The following is an 18,418-nucleotide window of genomic DNA, read 5'->3' on the forward strand; positions in this document are numbered from 1 at the left end:
TTCCCTGACAATCTCATTAGACTCTTGCCAGAGCTATACAATTGGCCTCAGCTATCCAACAATCTGGAAACACTGGTCAGGGGCGATTTACAAATGAGGACAGCACTGACTAACTCACAGTGAAGTATCCATCAACTAACTCTCAATAACTGGGCTCATAAAAGAATGAATTACCTGAAAGCTATCGATGATGGTGGAATGACTAATTATGCCGTCAGCACAAAAAAGAACATCAGGGAACACAAACTACATGGTTTAGTGTAGGTGGTTCATTCCCAAATGTGATTCATCTGTGAAGACATACTGTGGATTCTACAAAAGGTCTCTTCTATATGCATCTTTATTTTGTTTTAGCATTGAAAATTTGATGTGACATTAAAAACTCATTTGGAAATGTAACTAGTTGACTTGATTACCGGTTCTTGTAATGTTAAAAATCACAGAACACCAGGTTATGTAGTCCAACAGGTCTATTTGGAAGCACTAGCTTTTGGAACAGTGCTTCATCAGGTAGCTGTGGACCAGAATCATAGGACAGAATTTATAGCAAAAAGTTATTGCAATAACACTAACTGTGCAGATGGCTCAGGGAAGGGAGCATTTCAGGGAGTGAAATTAAATAGTGGATCCACCTGGGATCTTAATTAAAACCAAGTCCCTGTTTTACACTGGGTCATACTTATCTACATGCCTCCATCTCAGTATCACTAAATAAAATAAACTGCCAAGCGGCAAACTTCCTTTCCATGCTGAAAGGCTGAATCTGTTACAAGCCTCCTGTCCTCATCCAGCCACAGTTAACAGTTCGGAATTTAACAAATCTGCAACTTAAACTGCTTTGGCCTGTAAAATCACCTGGCTCAAATTCAATTTTTGACTCTGTTCACACAGCTCGGGACTGAACAGAAAGTTAATCAAATGGTTATTATAATTACAAAAATCCCAAAACCTATCTTTTCTTTAATTGAAATTGAAATGTAACTATTTGACTTGACTAGTTGTCAATAATGATTTGTCATTAGACTCTTGATTCCTTTTTTAAAACTGATGTCAAATTCCACCATTTACCATGATAGATTCAAACCCACGTCCTCGGGATGTTCCTGTATTAATAGGTTAGCAATAATATGGCCCTCAACTCTCCTGAGTATGTTCGAGTCTGATTTAGAGATTTTTGATGTACAAAGGCGCCAAGGGTTATGCTGGGGTAAAGTAGCCGTGAAGGTAACCAAACTGCTGAAGAAAGCTCACTGAACTCTAAACGTTAAATCTGTTTTCTCCCCATAGGTATAACCAGAGTTTCTCCAGCAATTTATGGTTTTGTGACACAGTAGGCTCGATGGCCTATTGCGGATCATATTTCAAGTTTACTTAATTGGTTGACTCTGCAGTAATTTTGTTTTTGCATTGTTGGGAAGTATGAGATCCCAGTAACACATTTACAACTTGACTCTATGAAGGTGTGCTTTATTCCTGTGGCTAATGCCGCCGCCCATACCAATAGAAAAAAGCTCACCGCGTTGTTTTTCTCAAATCCAGCAAAGTTATTTTCCAACAAAAGCAAGAGACCGTTAATACTGACGATCTGAAACATAAACTGGAAGGACAGCATTTGCGGAGAGAGAGAGAGAAAAACAGAATAAACGTCTAAAGTCAGTGACGTTTTTGCTTTGTTGAAATGTAATCAGATTGAAGCAAGCCGCAGTGGAACGGATTCCTTTAATGAAATGGGCTGGACTAGTGACGTGAATTTGGGCGGATTCTGTCCCTGTTACTCTTTTCGTCTGCTACTCTGGGAAAGCTTATAGTCGGACTGAGTGAAAACAAAACCGGGAGTGTGATGGTACTGCAGAGTTAAGAGTGCAGGAGGACTAGGGAGCAGTCAGTGAGGTCGGCGGATGAGGAATCGCCGAAGTACGGTAGAGATTGCAGGCGGCTGTGGAGCTGGCTTTTCAGTGCGGGGTTTTGTGCGGTCGGATCATGCCTCGATCATCTATTGTAGACGTGAAGGTGCAGGACGTGCAGAAAAGACGGATCCCGAATAAACATTATGTACGTGAGGCAATAATTTCTAGACTTAGTGAATTTCTCGGGTGCTTTTAACAGCAAAGAGAACGTTGCTGTTGAGTATTGTGGTTAGTGTTTGGGCAATGCAACTTACTGAGTTTAAAGATTTAATCTTATGGATAGTTTTCAGCATCAGACTGCCTTCTGGTTCCGTTGCACCTATTGCACTGCTAATAATTCAGAATTAGCTTTCAATTAAAATATAGGTTTTTGTAATTATAATAACCATCTGATTAACTTTCTGTCTAGCTCCGAGCTATGTGAACAGAGTCAAAACTCGAAGTTGAGCCAGGTGATTTTACAGGCCAGAGCACTTTAAATTGCAGATTTGATCAACTCCGAACTGTTAACTGTGGCTGGATGAGGAGGGGAGGCTTGGAATAGATGAAGCTTTTCAGACATGAAATGCTTCCTTTGAGCGGCATGGGAAGGAAGTGTGCCACTTGGCAGTTTTTCATTTAGTTACCGCAAATTTCGGTGATACTGAGATAGAGGCACATAGATACGTACGACCCAGCGTAAAATAGGGACTTGATTTTAATTAAGATCCCGGGTGGGTCCACTGTTTAATTTCACTCTCTGAAATGCACCCTTCCCTGAGCCATCTGCTCACTCCGAGTGTCATTGCAAGAACCGTTTTTAAAGTCACACCAGGTTTCCACCGCTAAAACAAAATAAAGCTGCCTAAAATATGTTGTGATGCGTATAGGACTCATCTTTTTGTCGAATCCACGGTATGACCTCGCCAATAAATCACATTTGGGAATGAACCGTATACATTAAAATGTGTAGTTAGCGTTCCCTGACTTTTTCTTTTGTGCTGACGGCAGCATGTTATGGTAATTAATCATTCCACAATCATCGGTAACTTTTAGATAATTCATTCTTTTTATGAGCCCGGTTATTGGGAGTTAGTTGATGGATACTTCACTGTGTGAGTTAGCCAGTGCTGTCCTCAATTGTGAACCGCCCGGTTTTGTAAACTGGCCGGTCTTTCCAGAATGTTGGATAGCTGAGGCCAACTGTATGCCTCCAGCAACGTGAGGGACTTCAGCACAGACTAACAATTCAACCTGGGAATAAATGGTTAAGATTTGTTATTTAGAAGCTTCTTATAAAATTAAGATGTTTTGGAAGTAACACTGTTAATATTTATGTTTTACCCAATAATTGAGCTCACCCTCCGTTAAAGCACTTGTTTTGGAACATTGCGTTGATTAATTTATACTAAATTAAGTTTTACTGGGGGCTCCAAGTAAGTATTTTCCCTACCTCTTGCTGGTGAAATTCCCAGATTTTTTTTTTGATCAAGCATGCCAGTAGAAACTTGGCAGACACTCAGTGAAGCAATATGTATAGAAAAGTTCACTTTATTGGGGATTTGGAGCTTGACAATGTTCTGATGAGCTGCTGGCTTGGATTGAGAGAATGATTAACTATGTGGAAAATAGCTCATGGTTCTTCAAGTATTGGAAGAGTTTTCTCCATTTGAAGATGTCAATGTAAATCTTATCCATCTTTGTTACATTTCAAATTGAACAATCTGAGCTCTGGTTGCAGCAATCACCTATTTTTTCCAATAATTGACAATTGATATCGTGGCCCTCTTCACCTGACACGAGTGAAGAAAACTTACAAGATACCTTTCACAATTCTTTAAGGCAAGCAAGCCATTCAAAAAAAAACCAAATCTATCCATTTGATTTAATAGAGGAAGAGGATTTTGTAGGTTCCTGAACACTGTATTCCTTCAACCTGTTTTTCTAATCACCATGTTCAGAGATGTTACGACACACCTCTGGAGCAGGTGGGACTTGAAATCAGGTTCAGGGGCAAGGACATTACATCTGTGCCTTAAGAGGGCTCTCACTGCACTCATTCAAAGCAATTAGTTTAATGTTGAACTGAGGTCAAAATTATGTCCTTACTTTCCTGGATTTAACTGATTGCCTTCTGTCGATGTTTAGTTTCAGCGAGTCAGTCTCTGAGGACGTTGCTCTCCTGCAGTTAAAATGAAAGCTTGGATTTTCCTTGGTTAAAATTGCTTTGAAGAAGGCTTGCAAAAAAAAATAGGCTGGTATGGGGTAGCATGGTTACAGTTCAAGTGAAGGTTTGATATCTACTGTTGTTTTACTATCTCATATTATTTTTTATTTTCCCTGACTCGGAGTCTGTTGCAGCATTTGAATAGATGCAGATCTTTCATCATACATGTTTTTGTTTGACATTCACATGATATTAGTGTTGCAGTCAAGGCTAGCATTCGTTCCTCATCCCTTATTGCCCCTGAGAATGTGATGAGCCCCTTTTTTAAACTCCAGTCCATCTGGTGTTGGGGTTCTTGCATTGCTGTCAGGGATCAAATTCTAGATTAATGACCCAGCCCATGGAAGGAGCAAGCCATGAAGTTGTCATTATTCCGAGCTGGATTAAAAGTTCCAAGTTAGTTATGTGAGCAGCTTGGAGGGGAGCTTGTAGTTGATGCTGTTCCTGTGTGCCCTTTGTCCTTTTAGGTGGTGGTCCTTTTTTGGTTTGGGAGCTGCTATCAAAGGAGGTTTAGCAAGTTGTTGCGGTGCATCTTGCAATTGCTACACACTGCCACTGTGTGCAGGTTGTGGAAGGAGTACATGTTGAAGGTACTAGATGGGATGCAAGTCGACAGCCAGATGCCTGTGATTATGTTGAGTTTGTTGGAACTACACCTGTCTAAGCTAATGGCAGGCATCCATCTCACTCCTGACTTAAATCTTTCAAATTGTGGACAGGCTTTGAGCACTCAGAAGGTGAGTTGCTCATTGGACAATTTCAATCTCTGGCCTGCTTTTGTATCCACGATAGAAGCATAGAATCCATACAGTGTGGAAGCAAGCCATTCAGCCCATTGAGTCAACCAAAGAACATCCCATCCAGACCCACTTCAATACCCAGTAGATGTAGCCCTGCATATGCCATGGCCAATCCACCTAACTTGCACATCTTTAGACTGTGGGAGGAAACTCAAGCACCTGGAGGAAACCCACATATACAGGGAGAATGTGCTTACTGAGCCACCATGCTGTCTGTGTATTTCTGATAATTTCTGGGGTTGCCTGGTCAAAGATGTTGGGTGGGCTGCGGAGGTGAATTCATTAGAATGAAGATGATATTTGTATCCTGCACTAGTCAATTTTGTCTACTGTTGAGGCAATAAATATGGTGTTGTCTTAGACTTTTTAATAACTGAACATTGACCATGTTTGTATCAAACAAATGTTAACTATAAGACTGAGGTTTATTTGCAGGAAATGAAATGAGTCTTTGCTCATTCTCCAAACATTTTGGGCATTTTTGATGTCTAGTGCTTTGGTTCCTGCATTGTAAGTATGGAGAGAGGACAAGTGAATGTGGAATATCGCCTGTAGAGTTTGTAGGTCTGCTGCTGCTTTGGGAAAAAAAATATTGAAAAAGAGAAATGTATAGTTTGTGCCTATACAATTTCTTAAAATTTGAATGTTCATTGATGAATTCTCTTCACATTTTGTCTAGATATTATTAAAATATTGTAAATATTTCCAAATTTATACCATCAATACGAGAACCTATATCCGCGCTTCTAACTTTATTGCTCTCTTGACTTATCAGCTGCTAAAACCCTCATTTGTATCTTTTAGGTTCTAAACTTGATTGATTCCAAAGTACTGCTGGCTGGGCTCTAGCATTGTACTGTGTATTCTGGAAGCCATCCAAAACTTTTGCTGCCCTGGTCTAAACTCTCAGCAAGCCCAGTTTCTCTATCAAATCTAAATATATTCACCTACGTGGGTTTCTGGTCCAGTAGTGTATTGATTTCACAAATCTTATCTTTGTTTTGAAATCCCACCGTGGCAATGCTGTTATTTCTATAATCCCTTCAGCTCCACAACCTTCTGAGATACTGTACTGTAATTCTGACCTGTAAATCTCTGATTTTAATTGTGGTGTGTTTAGTTGTCTAGGCCTCAGGCTTTGAACCCTTCCCACTCCTTTCCACCTCATAATTTCAATTTCTCTTTTCATATACTGATTTGAACAATGTCTTTAATGAAGCTTTTGGTCAGTTGACCTCATTGTGCTTGTATGGGTCAGTGCCATATTTTATCCTCCAACAGAACATCAGAGTGGTTCATTATGTTAAAGGACCTGTATAAGTTGTTTGAAATATCTGGAAACTTAATGGCCCACATTTTGCTGCAGTAGGACATCTGACACCATCTGTCATCAGTTAGATTTGTCTATTCATGTTCAAACTCTGAATGATTTTGCTGAAAGAGCAATTAAATAATAGTGCAGTAGGAAAACAGGGCATGTGGAATTTGAGTGAACCATGATAAGCACTGAATTTCCATAAGCAATCTGATTGAAAGGTTTTGAAATATAAAGCGCAACAATTGCAAAGGAAGTATAAGTTAGACTGGATGAATTCAGTGTCAAAACCTATGCAGAGGACAAGAAAGATTGGCTAAAGAGGCAAAGAAAAATACTTATTTAACAAAATTGACTTTTTAAAAATTTCCAACAGTTGATACCTGAAGGCTTCGCACTTGTAATAGCATAATGATTAGTTTTCAGTGCCAGAGAGGTCGACTTGGAGAAAGGAACAATTATCAAGTTGTTTAAAAAGGTACTTCTACATGTAGTTACAAGACTTCACTTTTGGAGTTTAGTTTCTGTCTATTGCACAATGCAGCATTTCGCATCATTAATGCGTGTCAGTAGTAAGGCTGTTTTCATGTAGTTAATGACAGTGCAGAACAATTCATTTGAAAAGAACAGCATCATTTGGAAGTTTGCAGTTAACAATCAATGTTTGGTCTCTAACTGAAGTTGCTAAATCATTTTCTGTAAAGAAATATTCAATTTTGTGCTCAGCCTTTAGGCAGTAAAGTAACCTTTTTTTAAGAAGTCAAGTTGCTATGAGATATGGGTGCTAGATTGTTTTGGAGAATGGTATTTTGAGTGCTGTGAATCCACTATCTTTTAAAACGATTTTTTGCGTTCCGATGGTACCTGCAGAATAATGTCAAGGACTTGGAGTAAAGGTTACATACACCAATTTGAAATAATTGTGTGAAAAAAATTTAAAATGGAGAAGGAGAGAGCCATTTTCACAGCTTGAATTCCAAACGTAGCAACTTAGTATGAGTGACCATGTTTGCTGGGATCCTTTCGTCCCATGGCTACCTGAGATTCAAACTAAAACTGCATAATATGCAATGTATTTGAACTCATGAGTGAATATTGATTGTTTGCTGCAGGGTGTCCTTTGAATTCCAAATCAGAAGTTAATCTGACTAATACCGTTTGATAGGGTTCCTGGGTCAAATGAGGTTGACTTGATTAAGCTCTTATATTAATAGGTGTGGCTATTTTAATCTAGCTAGGATATGTCTGAAGTGGGATAATTACAAATTCATGATATTTTTGTAGGGTACTTTTCACAACTAGGTTCAAGGAACATTTTTATGACACTGATAGAGAGAAGTTTAGTTTGAATTTTAATGTCCTTGAAAGTGCTTGATGCTTCAGAGAGTAAATCTGGTATCCTTGTCTTCGAGATATATTGAATCCTGACAGAGTATTGACCCTGCTCCCTTGGAATTTTAAATAAAAAGCATTTGCATTTATATAGTACTGTTCACAATATTAGGCTGTTTAAAGCAATTTACAGCCAATGAAACACTTTTTTACAGTGCACTTACTGTTGTAATTTAGGCATTGCTGCAGCTAATTTACATACAACTTTCAAACACAGCAGTATATTTCAGATTTTTTTTTAGTGACGTTGACTTGAGAGAGGAATATTGGCCAGACACTGGTAGAAATCTTCCCCAAATGCAACATGGAACATTTCACGTCCACCTGTGGGAACTGAGGGGGTTTCTGTGAAATGTTGCCTCTGACCAGTACTGAAGTATTGGTACTGATTTTTGTATCCAAGTCCTTTAACTGGGTCTTGAATCCACAACCTTTTACCTCAGAACACTACCAAAGATCATACACCTAATCTTATGCCACAAATCCGAAGCTGAAAATATCCTAGTTTCCAGTGGTAGCATCCATCACTTTCAGTGAGACTACAGGGTGGACCTGATTTCCTGTCTACACAGATTCCTGAATAATCAAAAGGTTTTGTACCTTGCCAACAGTCTTTGTATGTGACAAAATGATGTTTTGTGTGGCAGTCTTTTTTTTCAAAATTATACTACCTTCCCCCCACTCTCTGGCCCTTTTAAAATGATTATCTGGTCACTGAGTGGAGAGTTGATTACTAGCCAGGAGACGCTTCCCATTACTCAGTGAGAGCTATTGATAGAATCTGTCAGGGTTTTTTTTCTCCCAACCATCTAATTCTAACACAGGGGTCATTATTACATTTTACTGGAAGCTGAAAGGATGTGGCTTTCAAACTCCTTCATATTTTCTGGTTTTAGTGAATACTGCCATCTTTTAGCTGAGTCAGTCCTGTTTTGCCAGTCCCATTGAGATTGATAAAATCGCAACACACTGGATAACCATTATTCTTTATTGAGTTTGATTTGTGATTAAAGCTAATCATTCACTAATTTAGACAGCTGATTATTTATGAACGTTTTAACTCTTTAAATTACTCATAAAGCTTCAGCAGTGAAATTCTCAACCTGGTCTGCCTTGTAATAGTGTGCTTTAATTCTCAATGTTTCCCGCTGAGGTTTATTTCAAAGTATTCAATCATCTGCAATTCACTACATGTGTGACACAGATGTTTTAGGGCACCTAATAAGAATAATGGAAACATGACCAATTCCAGATACTTGTAAATGCACCAGAACTGGTTGTCGATCAGGAGCAGGATGTTCGTCGTCCATCTCGGGGACTATGTATGTCACTAAACCCACTTACTGCGTTCCAGCTGAGTGAGCAAACCTACATCCAGGATTTTCTGCTGTATTTGCTTCCATTTATAGTTAGCGGGATCCTTTTGCCATATTGCTTGGTTGAAGGATAAATGTATTCAAGGGTAAATAATTCAATGCAGAAGCAGACGTTTTTTTAAACTTGTCAATTATCTACATGGCAGAGGTAATGTTAGGCTGCTTTCATCAGGATAAAAGTAATTAATGCATAAATAACTTGCACATTTATGTTGATGTTTCCTTTAATTTTATTAAGAATAAATTATTGTGATGATCATTAAACTTAATCTGGTCTGTCATTAAATAAGATGTTGAATTTTTTGATATCAACTGTACTAGTTGCAGTGCAGAATAAATAGAGGATGTATCCATCTTTTTTCCCCCTTGCCATCACCATGCACTGCACCCCTACTCCCTCACCCGAGCCCAGAACTTTTGCATGTAATCTAAACCTTTAGCCGTTGCTGTCTAACAGTCCGCAGGTCTTATGTCACAGGCTTGAGATTTAGTATTAGATTATCATCTTTGGTTTGCATCCCATGTTTATCCATCAGGAGAAAGTGAAGTCTGCAGATGCTGGAGATCAGAGCTGAAAATGTGTTGTTGGAAAAGCACAGCAGGTCAAGCAGCATCCAACGAACAGGAGATTCAACGTTTCGGGCATAAGCCCTTCTTCAATCTCCTGTTCCTTGGATGCTGCCTGACCTGCTGCGCTTTTCCAGCAACACATTTTCAGCTCATTCTGTATATCAACCTGCATTGAGATATTGGAAGCAACGGAACTAGTAGACTTCAAATTTAATTGAGTCTTTGGTGTTGAGAGTCCTGCAAGGAATGGGCAAAGGTTGCAAAGCAAAGTTAGAGCTTAATAGTTATGAAAGCTTGTTGAAAGTGAGGAACTGGTGTATTCCAAAGGATTCTGCTAGCCTCCTACAGATATCCTGGGCACAGATTTGAGGATTCTCAGTGCCATTCTGATTTCCAGATCTTGGCCCACCAAGGAGAGAGATGCTGTGAAGATCATGCTGTTCGAACCTCGAGGTTTGGGGGCCAGAGGTCCCAAGCATCCAGCAAATATCATTTATAAATGGTCTAGAGCAGGTAAACTAGTCACTCCGGCTGCAGGGAATGAACTTGAATATTTGCAGTTCCATTTGTAAAAAAGTTAGAATGTGGCTCAATGAAATGATGCTGTGTATTAACATTGCATGATCTTAAGTTGATATCATTATCTCCTGATGATAAGTTTCTTTTACTTTCAGGTTTACATTATTCAAGTCACATGGTCCAATGGTTCCACAGAGGTTATCTACAGGCGCTACAGCAGATTCTTCAATCTTCAGGTAGATTTTTAATCTGAAGCACTGAATAATGATGAAAGAAAGAAGATGGAAGTCAATGTTCTGAGTTTTGATGTGAACATAATTATTAAAATTCCATCTTCTGTCCAGTACTTTATTTTGATTAACTTTCTACACAAAAGTTGGTCTCCACAGTGAAGGCTGTGCTGCTTCTGAACTGAAACTGAAAATTGACTTTATGCATGTAGTACACAAGTGATATTGCCACAGTATCACTAAAAATTAAAACAGGATAAAAATCACAGACACGGGCCATTCAGCTCAACTAGTCCATGCCAGCGATTGTGTTCCACTCAAGCTTCCTATTGCCTTTTTAAAAATCCAAATCCAAATCTCAATTCCCTTATGCCTTTTAAAGTTTGTTACCTTCCTCCTCAAATGTATCTGTACTATTTACTTTAACTATTATTTGTGATAGTGTGTTCCATGCTGTCACCACTATTTGGATAATGAAGTTCCTTCTAACTATCATGTTAGATTCTTTGTGACTGGTTAAATTGACAGCCTCTAGTTACACTGTTCCCCACAAGAGGAAACAATATCTCTGCATCCACTGTGTCAAAGCCTTCCAGAATCTCAAAGACTTCTGCTATGTCACCCCTTGGCCTATTATCAAGTGAAAACAGGTCTAGGCTATTGACTTTTTTGCTAATATGTAAACTCATGCATTTTTAGTGTCACCGTTTCACGTTTTTCAGCACCCTCTCCACTAGCTGTATATCCTTTTCATGATATGATGACTTGAACTGTATGTAGGTTTCTACATGTGTTCTAACAATAGTTTGGTGTCGGTTTTGCATGACTGCCCTTCTTTTTAATGCTGTCTCTCTAGAAATAGAGTCTGGTGCTTGCTTTGCTACTTTTTTTTATTGCCTTGCTAACCTGTGGCACAATGTCCATGACGAAATAATGCAGCTTTGTTTGCTGTCTGCTGCAGATCTCTTCCCCAACTGATGGAGAACACAACACAGCCAAGTACAAAACTCTGTTCAGATTTGAAAAATTGATTTATTAAAAAGAAAACAATGATTGGATTAATATGTTTAAATTACCATATTAATGAACTTTGAATATTGCTTTAAAAGTGTTTCTTCTAGGACTAAAATAGGGCTGGAGTTATGGATATGGCGTTTTGATAATGACTGAAGAGACCAATCCATGCATTTAATATAGTTGTCCTTTGAGTCTTGTCTCACTGTAGTGAGTCATGCAGTGCAACTGTTGAAACTGAAATCAAGAATTGGGGTAGGAAGAAAAGTCTTGAAGGTTATATTTTAGGCTCCCAGGGCAACTCAGTGCTCAAATTAGAAAGCATGAAATACTTTGAATGGCTGGTGTTTTTAATGTAGGAAGAAAAGTTTTGTTATTTAATCAGAGTTGGGTGAGTCCTACACTAATCCATCAAACTAATCTATGGAATGGATAGCATTGGCAAAGCCATATTTATAGTCTGCCACTACCTTCCCCTGAGATAGTGGTGAACTTGTGTTTTCAGCTACTCAGTCCTTATAGTAATGGTGCTTTCACACCTGAATTCCAGAATATTGGTCCAGTGAAGGACAGTGGAAGCAAGTGATTTATGTGATGTTTGGCAATGTTACCTGGTTTCTGCTTTAACTAGGGGATCTTATTCCAATATTGTATACATGACTTGTTTGATGCTTTTTGGTCATTGATTAGCAAGGAAATAAATTTTCTATTTGTTAATAAATTACAATTCTGAGGTGTCTGTCCAACAAATGTGAATCTGACCAAATGACAAAGACATAAATAAAAGACAAAGTTAAGAATCACACAACACCAGGTTATAGTTTATTTGGAACCACTAGCTTTCGAAGCACTGCATCTTCATCTGTGGTTGTGGAGTATAAGATCATAAGACACAGAATTTATAGCAAAAGGATTAAAGTGTCATAGAGCTGTAATGATATACTAAACAAATTTAGCTTAAGTCTTTCATCTTTTAGAATGGGATATGCTAGTTTTGGTTCTTTAATATGCAAATCCCAGAACTCCTTTAAAGTTACATTCTCAAGATACCTTTAGCTTTTCAAATAATAAGTGCCATCTCGACTCAGACAATGCATTAAAGGTGTGAAGTTAGTCCATCTGTGTTCCAGTGTTGAGTGAGATTGGTTCTATTTCTAAAGTGGGACTTAATGAATCTTACATGGAATTATGCAGTTTTTGAGCAAAATAAAATGTAATTCTACAGAATTCTGCCATCTCACTCAACACCGGGACACAAACAGACTTTAACCTCACACCTTGTCTGAGTTGAGATGGCCCCTATTGTTAGAAAAGCTAAAGCTATTTTGAGAATGTAACATTAAAGTAGTTATGGGATTTACATATTCAAGAACTGAAACTAGCATATCCCATTCTAAAAGATGAAAGACTTAATCTAAATATGTTTAATATATCATTACAGTTCCATGACACTATAGTCCTTTTGCTATAAATTTTGTGTCTTATGATCTTATACTCTACAACCACCTGATAAAGAAGCAGTGCTTCCAACTAAACCTGTTGGACTATAACCTGGTGTTGTATGATTTTTAACTTTGTCCACCCCTGTCCAACACCAGCACATCCAAATCATAAATATAGGAGACAGTCGTCTTTATCCATTCTTCCTTCCTCTTACCTTCATCCATCAAATCCAGAATTGTTCACAACAGCAACAGGTATTTCTCTCTCAAAATGGTCACAAGTGTTTTTTTTAAAAAATAAACAAACAGGTTGTTTATTATGTATAAATTCTTATGATCTGAAATAGGTTAGATGGTTGTTTGTCATTGCCTTTGTCATGATAAGATAACTTGTTGACTTCACTCAGAAACATATCCCATGTGGATATGCTTAATAGCTTTCAGGACTGTAAAATTAACATAAATCCACCAGGATCCATCTCTTCCATCACTGAAGCACTATGCTTGAATTTTTATAATCCACAGGATTCACTGTAGCAATTCACCAAGCAGTTCAGCAACATTTTCCTCCAAGACCAAGCAAAAATACAAGACCAGAAAAGTAATTTGAAGACCTTAACCTCCTCATTCCTTGCCAATACAACGTTCTTAATCTGTAACATGTATCATGTTTCTTTATCATCATTTCGCCAACATTCTGAAATTCAGTACCTAAGACAAGTATGAAAGCAAAAATACTAAGGACTGGGTAATTGAAAGTAAAAGCCCATTACCTTCTTGAGGCAGAGTATGGTCTTGGCAGCACTACACATATCCCTGGAACAAATAGAGTTACATTAATAGAATTATTGTAAACATCTGGTAGGTAACTTGGAGCAATGCTGCAAATTTTCCCCAGATGGTATCCTGGTTGCACGTAACAGCTTCTCTGTTATATTTGTTAGCTGCCTTCCATGAATGACTTGCTGCGGTGTTTTTTTTGCTATGCTCAGAATTAGGGCAACAGCTCCTCTGCCTGTGGACGATTGTGCACAATGCTGTTAGCATTGTCCACATTGTTCTTCAGATCAACATGAGCTTATGGAAAGCACCATGTGGCCAGATACTGCTCAGGTAAAAACAACTTTTACAAAGAAGTAAAATTGAAGGGAAAAGGTACCTCTCTTTGTTTAACTTAAGTTCTACTACATATGATTTTCTTTTGAAAAAAAATACTTTTTCTGTTGCTTCCCTCCTCTCCTGCTGAAAATTGCTGCTCAGATGCTCTGATTTAAAACAAGAACATCGTTGAGATATTAGAGGAAAGTTGGTGCCTTCAGATGACCAAGACAATTGAGGGATGGGGTGGGAGGTGAACTAAATGAAAGGAAGGCAATACATTTTTCTTTCAGCATTTTACCCTGTTTGAAAGTAGTGGGTTAGATTGTGCCCTTTATAAGGAGGTGTAAGTTGGCATTAGCAAATTGGCAGTCTGCTTTTCGTGATAATGGAAATATATATTGGGAAATATGTAAGATGGATTGCTGATTCAGTATTGTCCGTTTTACATTTTCTCTGAAAGACACACTATAATTCACGATGACATAAAATAATTACATTATTGAATGTAGCAATTATCAATATATTTGTTTGAGCATGTTCAACAATAACTAATGCATGACAAACATTCTATTCATTCTGAAGGTACAGGTAAACAAAAATATGGGTTTGGCAAACCTCCATCTGTACTCATGGCACCAAAGTGTGTATTTAAAGGTTTGGGTGGATACAAGCACTGAAAGGGGCAAGGCATGATTATTTTTTTGTTAGAAATTGGTTTAGAATTCTGTGGGCCCTGTTTTTCAGCTTTGTGTTGAGACTTCTCCATCCTTTTAAAACATTGCTACTGATGAAGAAAATGTATTTGTCTGGCCATTGTTTGCCTTGTCTCTTTCTGTTGTCCAAATTGCTTTTCTTCACAATCCATCCAGTTTTAATCCCAGGGAAATGTTTTACTTCTGATTTATGTTAAATCCTTGAGCCAGTGGTTTTGATTTTAAACACTTGTAATATTTTTTGGGATAGGATGTCAATTTTGGGTATTAGGGTATCAGATCAGTGATTTCTTTCCAATCTGAGAGAAAGCTGGTTAAGTTTGGAGGGTGTGATTTTTTTTTTTCCCTTTTTTCATTTTAAGTGCGGATATTTTACGTGGATGATTAAGACATCCATATCACTGAGAGAGGTCACCTGATTGCCCACTGATCAGCTCATTAGGTTGACTGGCAGAGTGAAGATGAGTATCCCGTTCTGTCACAGGCCTCTGAAGACATCCTGGATCGGTAGAATTTGCTAGCCAACTAGAGGCTCCATTGAGTAACTAGCCTCAATGCATGCCTGCAGGGAAGGTAGATGATCAGAGATGTGGTGAGTTGAAGCCCTTTAGATGTTTATTAATTGGCAAGATGGGCAAATGCCTGATGGGCATTCTCACCCATTACTTAATTGGTGAAAGAAGGAGAAGACAGGCAGTTTCATTTGAAGGCCAACCAGCCCCATTGTTTCCCCTTCTTGCCTTCTCTCACCACTCCCAAGGTAGGGGAAATTTCCGCCAAGGTTTGACACAGCTCTTATTGATATTGTTACAAATGATCTTGGCAAACTCCGCATTCAAACTGAAGGTTCTTTTTACATTCCGAAATGAATTAGGCATTTTGCAGCTGTTTTTAAAATTTGAGTGGATCATGTATCTGTTATTAGTCAAAGAAATTGGTCTGGATGATTCAGGAGCTCTTTCAAACTGATGGACAAGTCCAGATTCTGGAATTCCAAATGCCATTCCTATTCTCCAGTTTTCATTAGGTTTTTTTTTTATTGAAATGTTTGGGTCCCAAGGTTGCAACTTGTAGTTCTGACCTTTTGCTGGTAAATTGCAAAGATAGGCATATTTCAGTCATCTGCAACTTCCATGGAGTGATGCCAGTGTTTCAAAGAGTCATAGTTCATGGCACCTTAGCAGTAACATGGATCATACACTGCATAATGGAACCTTTTGAAATGGTAAGTTCAAACTTTCCTCCTCGTGTCAGCTATGTCCCTCCCAACAGCCCTTCCCAATGTATAGAACAATACATCAGTAAGATGACAATAAGATGTTTTAAAGAGAATTTTATAAAAATGATAATTCATTTATAACTTGTACTTTTTTAAAAAAAGAAAAGTCTCTTAACTACGGAGGAATGTAAATGTGAATTCCCCATACTTTTTCTTTATCAATAGCAGAAACTGCAAACATTTGAAACCTCTTACCTTTGTGTAAATGAATATTGTGCAATTAAGAGCAGAGATCAAATAGCTAAATTCAAGCAATATTTTTCCTGGGTGTCTATTGTATCGACAGATTCATGAACTTCTGTCCTTGAGGCAAGTTTCATTATGCATTCTTAGTCATTGTGGGGTTTTGATTTGGCTGAAGATAAGGCGTTAACAGAACATAGAACATTACAGCGCAGTATAGGACCTTCGGCCCTCGATGTTGCGCCAACCTGTCATACCAATCTGAAGCCCATCTAACTTACGCTATTTCATGTACGTCCATATGCTTGTCCAATGAAGACTTAAATGTACTTAAAGTTGGTGAATCTACTACCGTTGCAGGCAAAGCATTCCATACCCTTACTACTCTCTGAGTAAAGAAACTACCACTGACATCTGTCCTATATCTGTCGCACATCTCATGGGCAGCTAGGGATGGACAATAAATGTTAAACAATTACTCAGGAATTAGATATGGCTTTAATCCAATATTGCCTGTATAGTTATCCAAATAAGTCTGACCTCATCCAAGTCTTCTACTCTGCCTCCAACATGGAGTTTGGAAAAGGTCTTTTAGAACTGAGGAATAGCCAGTCAAACTGTTCGGGAAACTCCTACAAATCCAGTTTAATAAGATATCCAAGGAAACTCCATGCATGAGTTTTAAAAGTATATCTGCTCTTATTGTCTGGAGATCAGAAGATCTGAAACATATATATTACCGTTTTATTTTTGCTTTGTGCAGTCTTGAGCCTATTTTATGATTTATTGATGCAGTATTTCATTTATATAAAAAGTTGCATAACTCATTTGAATGCACTTCGAAAGGTTGTGAAATAAGCAAGAGTAATCAACCAATGTGCTATGAATTACAAATTTTGCTTAATTTATCATGTACAGATAAATATGAATCATAAATTTAAGGTGAATCTAAGAAATCTTGAAAGCCTATCTTTACACACAGTTATTGGTAGGTCACTTGACTTTTCTGTGCTATTCTGTGCAATTATTAGCAAATATTATAAAGCTTAGGTGACTTTCAGGTTTAATGTTTTAAAAAAATTCACTCATGGGATGTGGGCATTGCTAGCTAGCCAGCATTTATTGCCCATCCCTAGCTGCCCGTGAACTGAGTGCCTTCTAGACCATTTTCAGAGGGCGTTTCAGACTCAATTACATTGTGGGTCTGGAGTCACATGTAGGCCAGACCAGGTGAGACTAGATTTCCTTCCCTGAAGAACATTAGTGAGCTGCATAGTTTTTTTTCTGATAATTGATATCTTTGTTTCTTATCAGGAGATTCTTAATTCCAGATTTTGTTTTTACTGAATTTAAATTCCACCATCTGCCATGGTGGGATTCGAACCTGGGTACCCAGACTGTTAGTTGAGATTTTGGATTAATAGTCCAGTGATAATACTATTAGGCTGTTGCCTTCATAAACAAAATGTCTGCTTGGCAGAGTTGTAATACTAGTAACTGCACGTGTGTCATGATAGCTTTTGGTAATTACTACCAGATTAAAGTAACAGTTTGTAAGTATTGTAAATTTTTAAAAATCAGTACAATCACTTAAAATGCTTAAATATTTCCTCTGGAAAAACTGACAAGTTGGCAGCAGTAAAATGATAGATGCTTGTTTCACCATTAGGTCAGACTGCAAAACAATAAAAAAACTTAATGACTTAAATAAAAGGTTATCTGTTATTGGAGAAAGTTTTGGTTGGCTTCCAGTAGTATGTTGTTCCAGAGAGAATCCAAGTAATTAACTTGAATGAGTTTTGAACAGCAGTAGTCTTACAGTGAATACCACGTTGCTGATGCCAAGTGATATACTTGAAATTTGGACTTTTGACAAGGTTACTTTTTTTAGTTGAAACCTTTACTAAGATATCCAGTACTTGGATTGGATGTCTAACACATAGCTAACTTAGAATATTCTGCGACATCTCATAATTATTGAAAAATTGTACTACTTGGAACTTTTCAACATGTCATAAAGTTAGCCAGTTAAAATACTTTTGTACAGTTGTTGATTGATTTCAAATCTAATGCATATGTGTATTTTTAAAAGTTTTATTTTTACCACTCACATAGTCGTGGTTCTGTGTTCTGCTGTTGTAATTCAGGTCATTTCACTGGAAAACCTTGTATTCAGAAGAACACTTAAAATTTATAATGTTTGACAGTTCCTGGGTCAAGTGTATGGTGCTGGAAAAGCACTTCAGGTCAGGCAGCATCCAAGGAGCAAGAAAACCAGCGTTTCGGGCATAAGCCCTTCATCTGGATTGAGGCTTGTGGGCCGGGGGAGCTGAGAGATAAATGTGAGGGGGTGGGGCTGCGTGGAAGGTAG

At 38.0% G+C, this 18,418-nt stretch overlaps 1 protein-coding gene across 2 annotated transcripts in view; it reads left to right on the forward strand.

Moving 5' to 3' along the window:
* The first annotated feature begins 1,822 nt into the window (after positions 1-1,822).
* sh3pxd2b (SH3 and PX domains 2B) overlaps positions 1,823-18,418 on the forward strand; it is a 329,121-nt gene continuing 312,525 nt past the window's right edge. For both annotated transcript variants that reach the window (XM_060837107.1, XM_060837108.1), the window contains exons 1-2: positions 1,823-2,052; positions 10,241-10,321. In XM_060837107.1, coding sequence (XP_060693090.1) covers positions 1,981-2,052; positions 10,241-10,321 — 153 coding nt within the window. In that variant the 5' untranslated portion in view covers positions 1,823-1,980. The remainder of the gene's footprint in view (positions 2,053-10,240; positions 10,322-18,418) is intronic.

Source organism: Hemiscyllium ocellatum, chromosome 16 (genome assembly GCF_020745735.1).
Source record: "Hemiscyllium ocellatum isolate sHemOce1 chromosome 16, sHemOce1.pat.X.cur, whole genome shotgun sequence".
Classification (NCBI taxonomy): Eukaryota; Metazoa; Chordata; class Chondrichthyes; order Orectolobiformes; family Hemiscylliidae; genus Hemiscyllium; species Hemiscyllium ocellatum.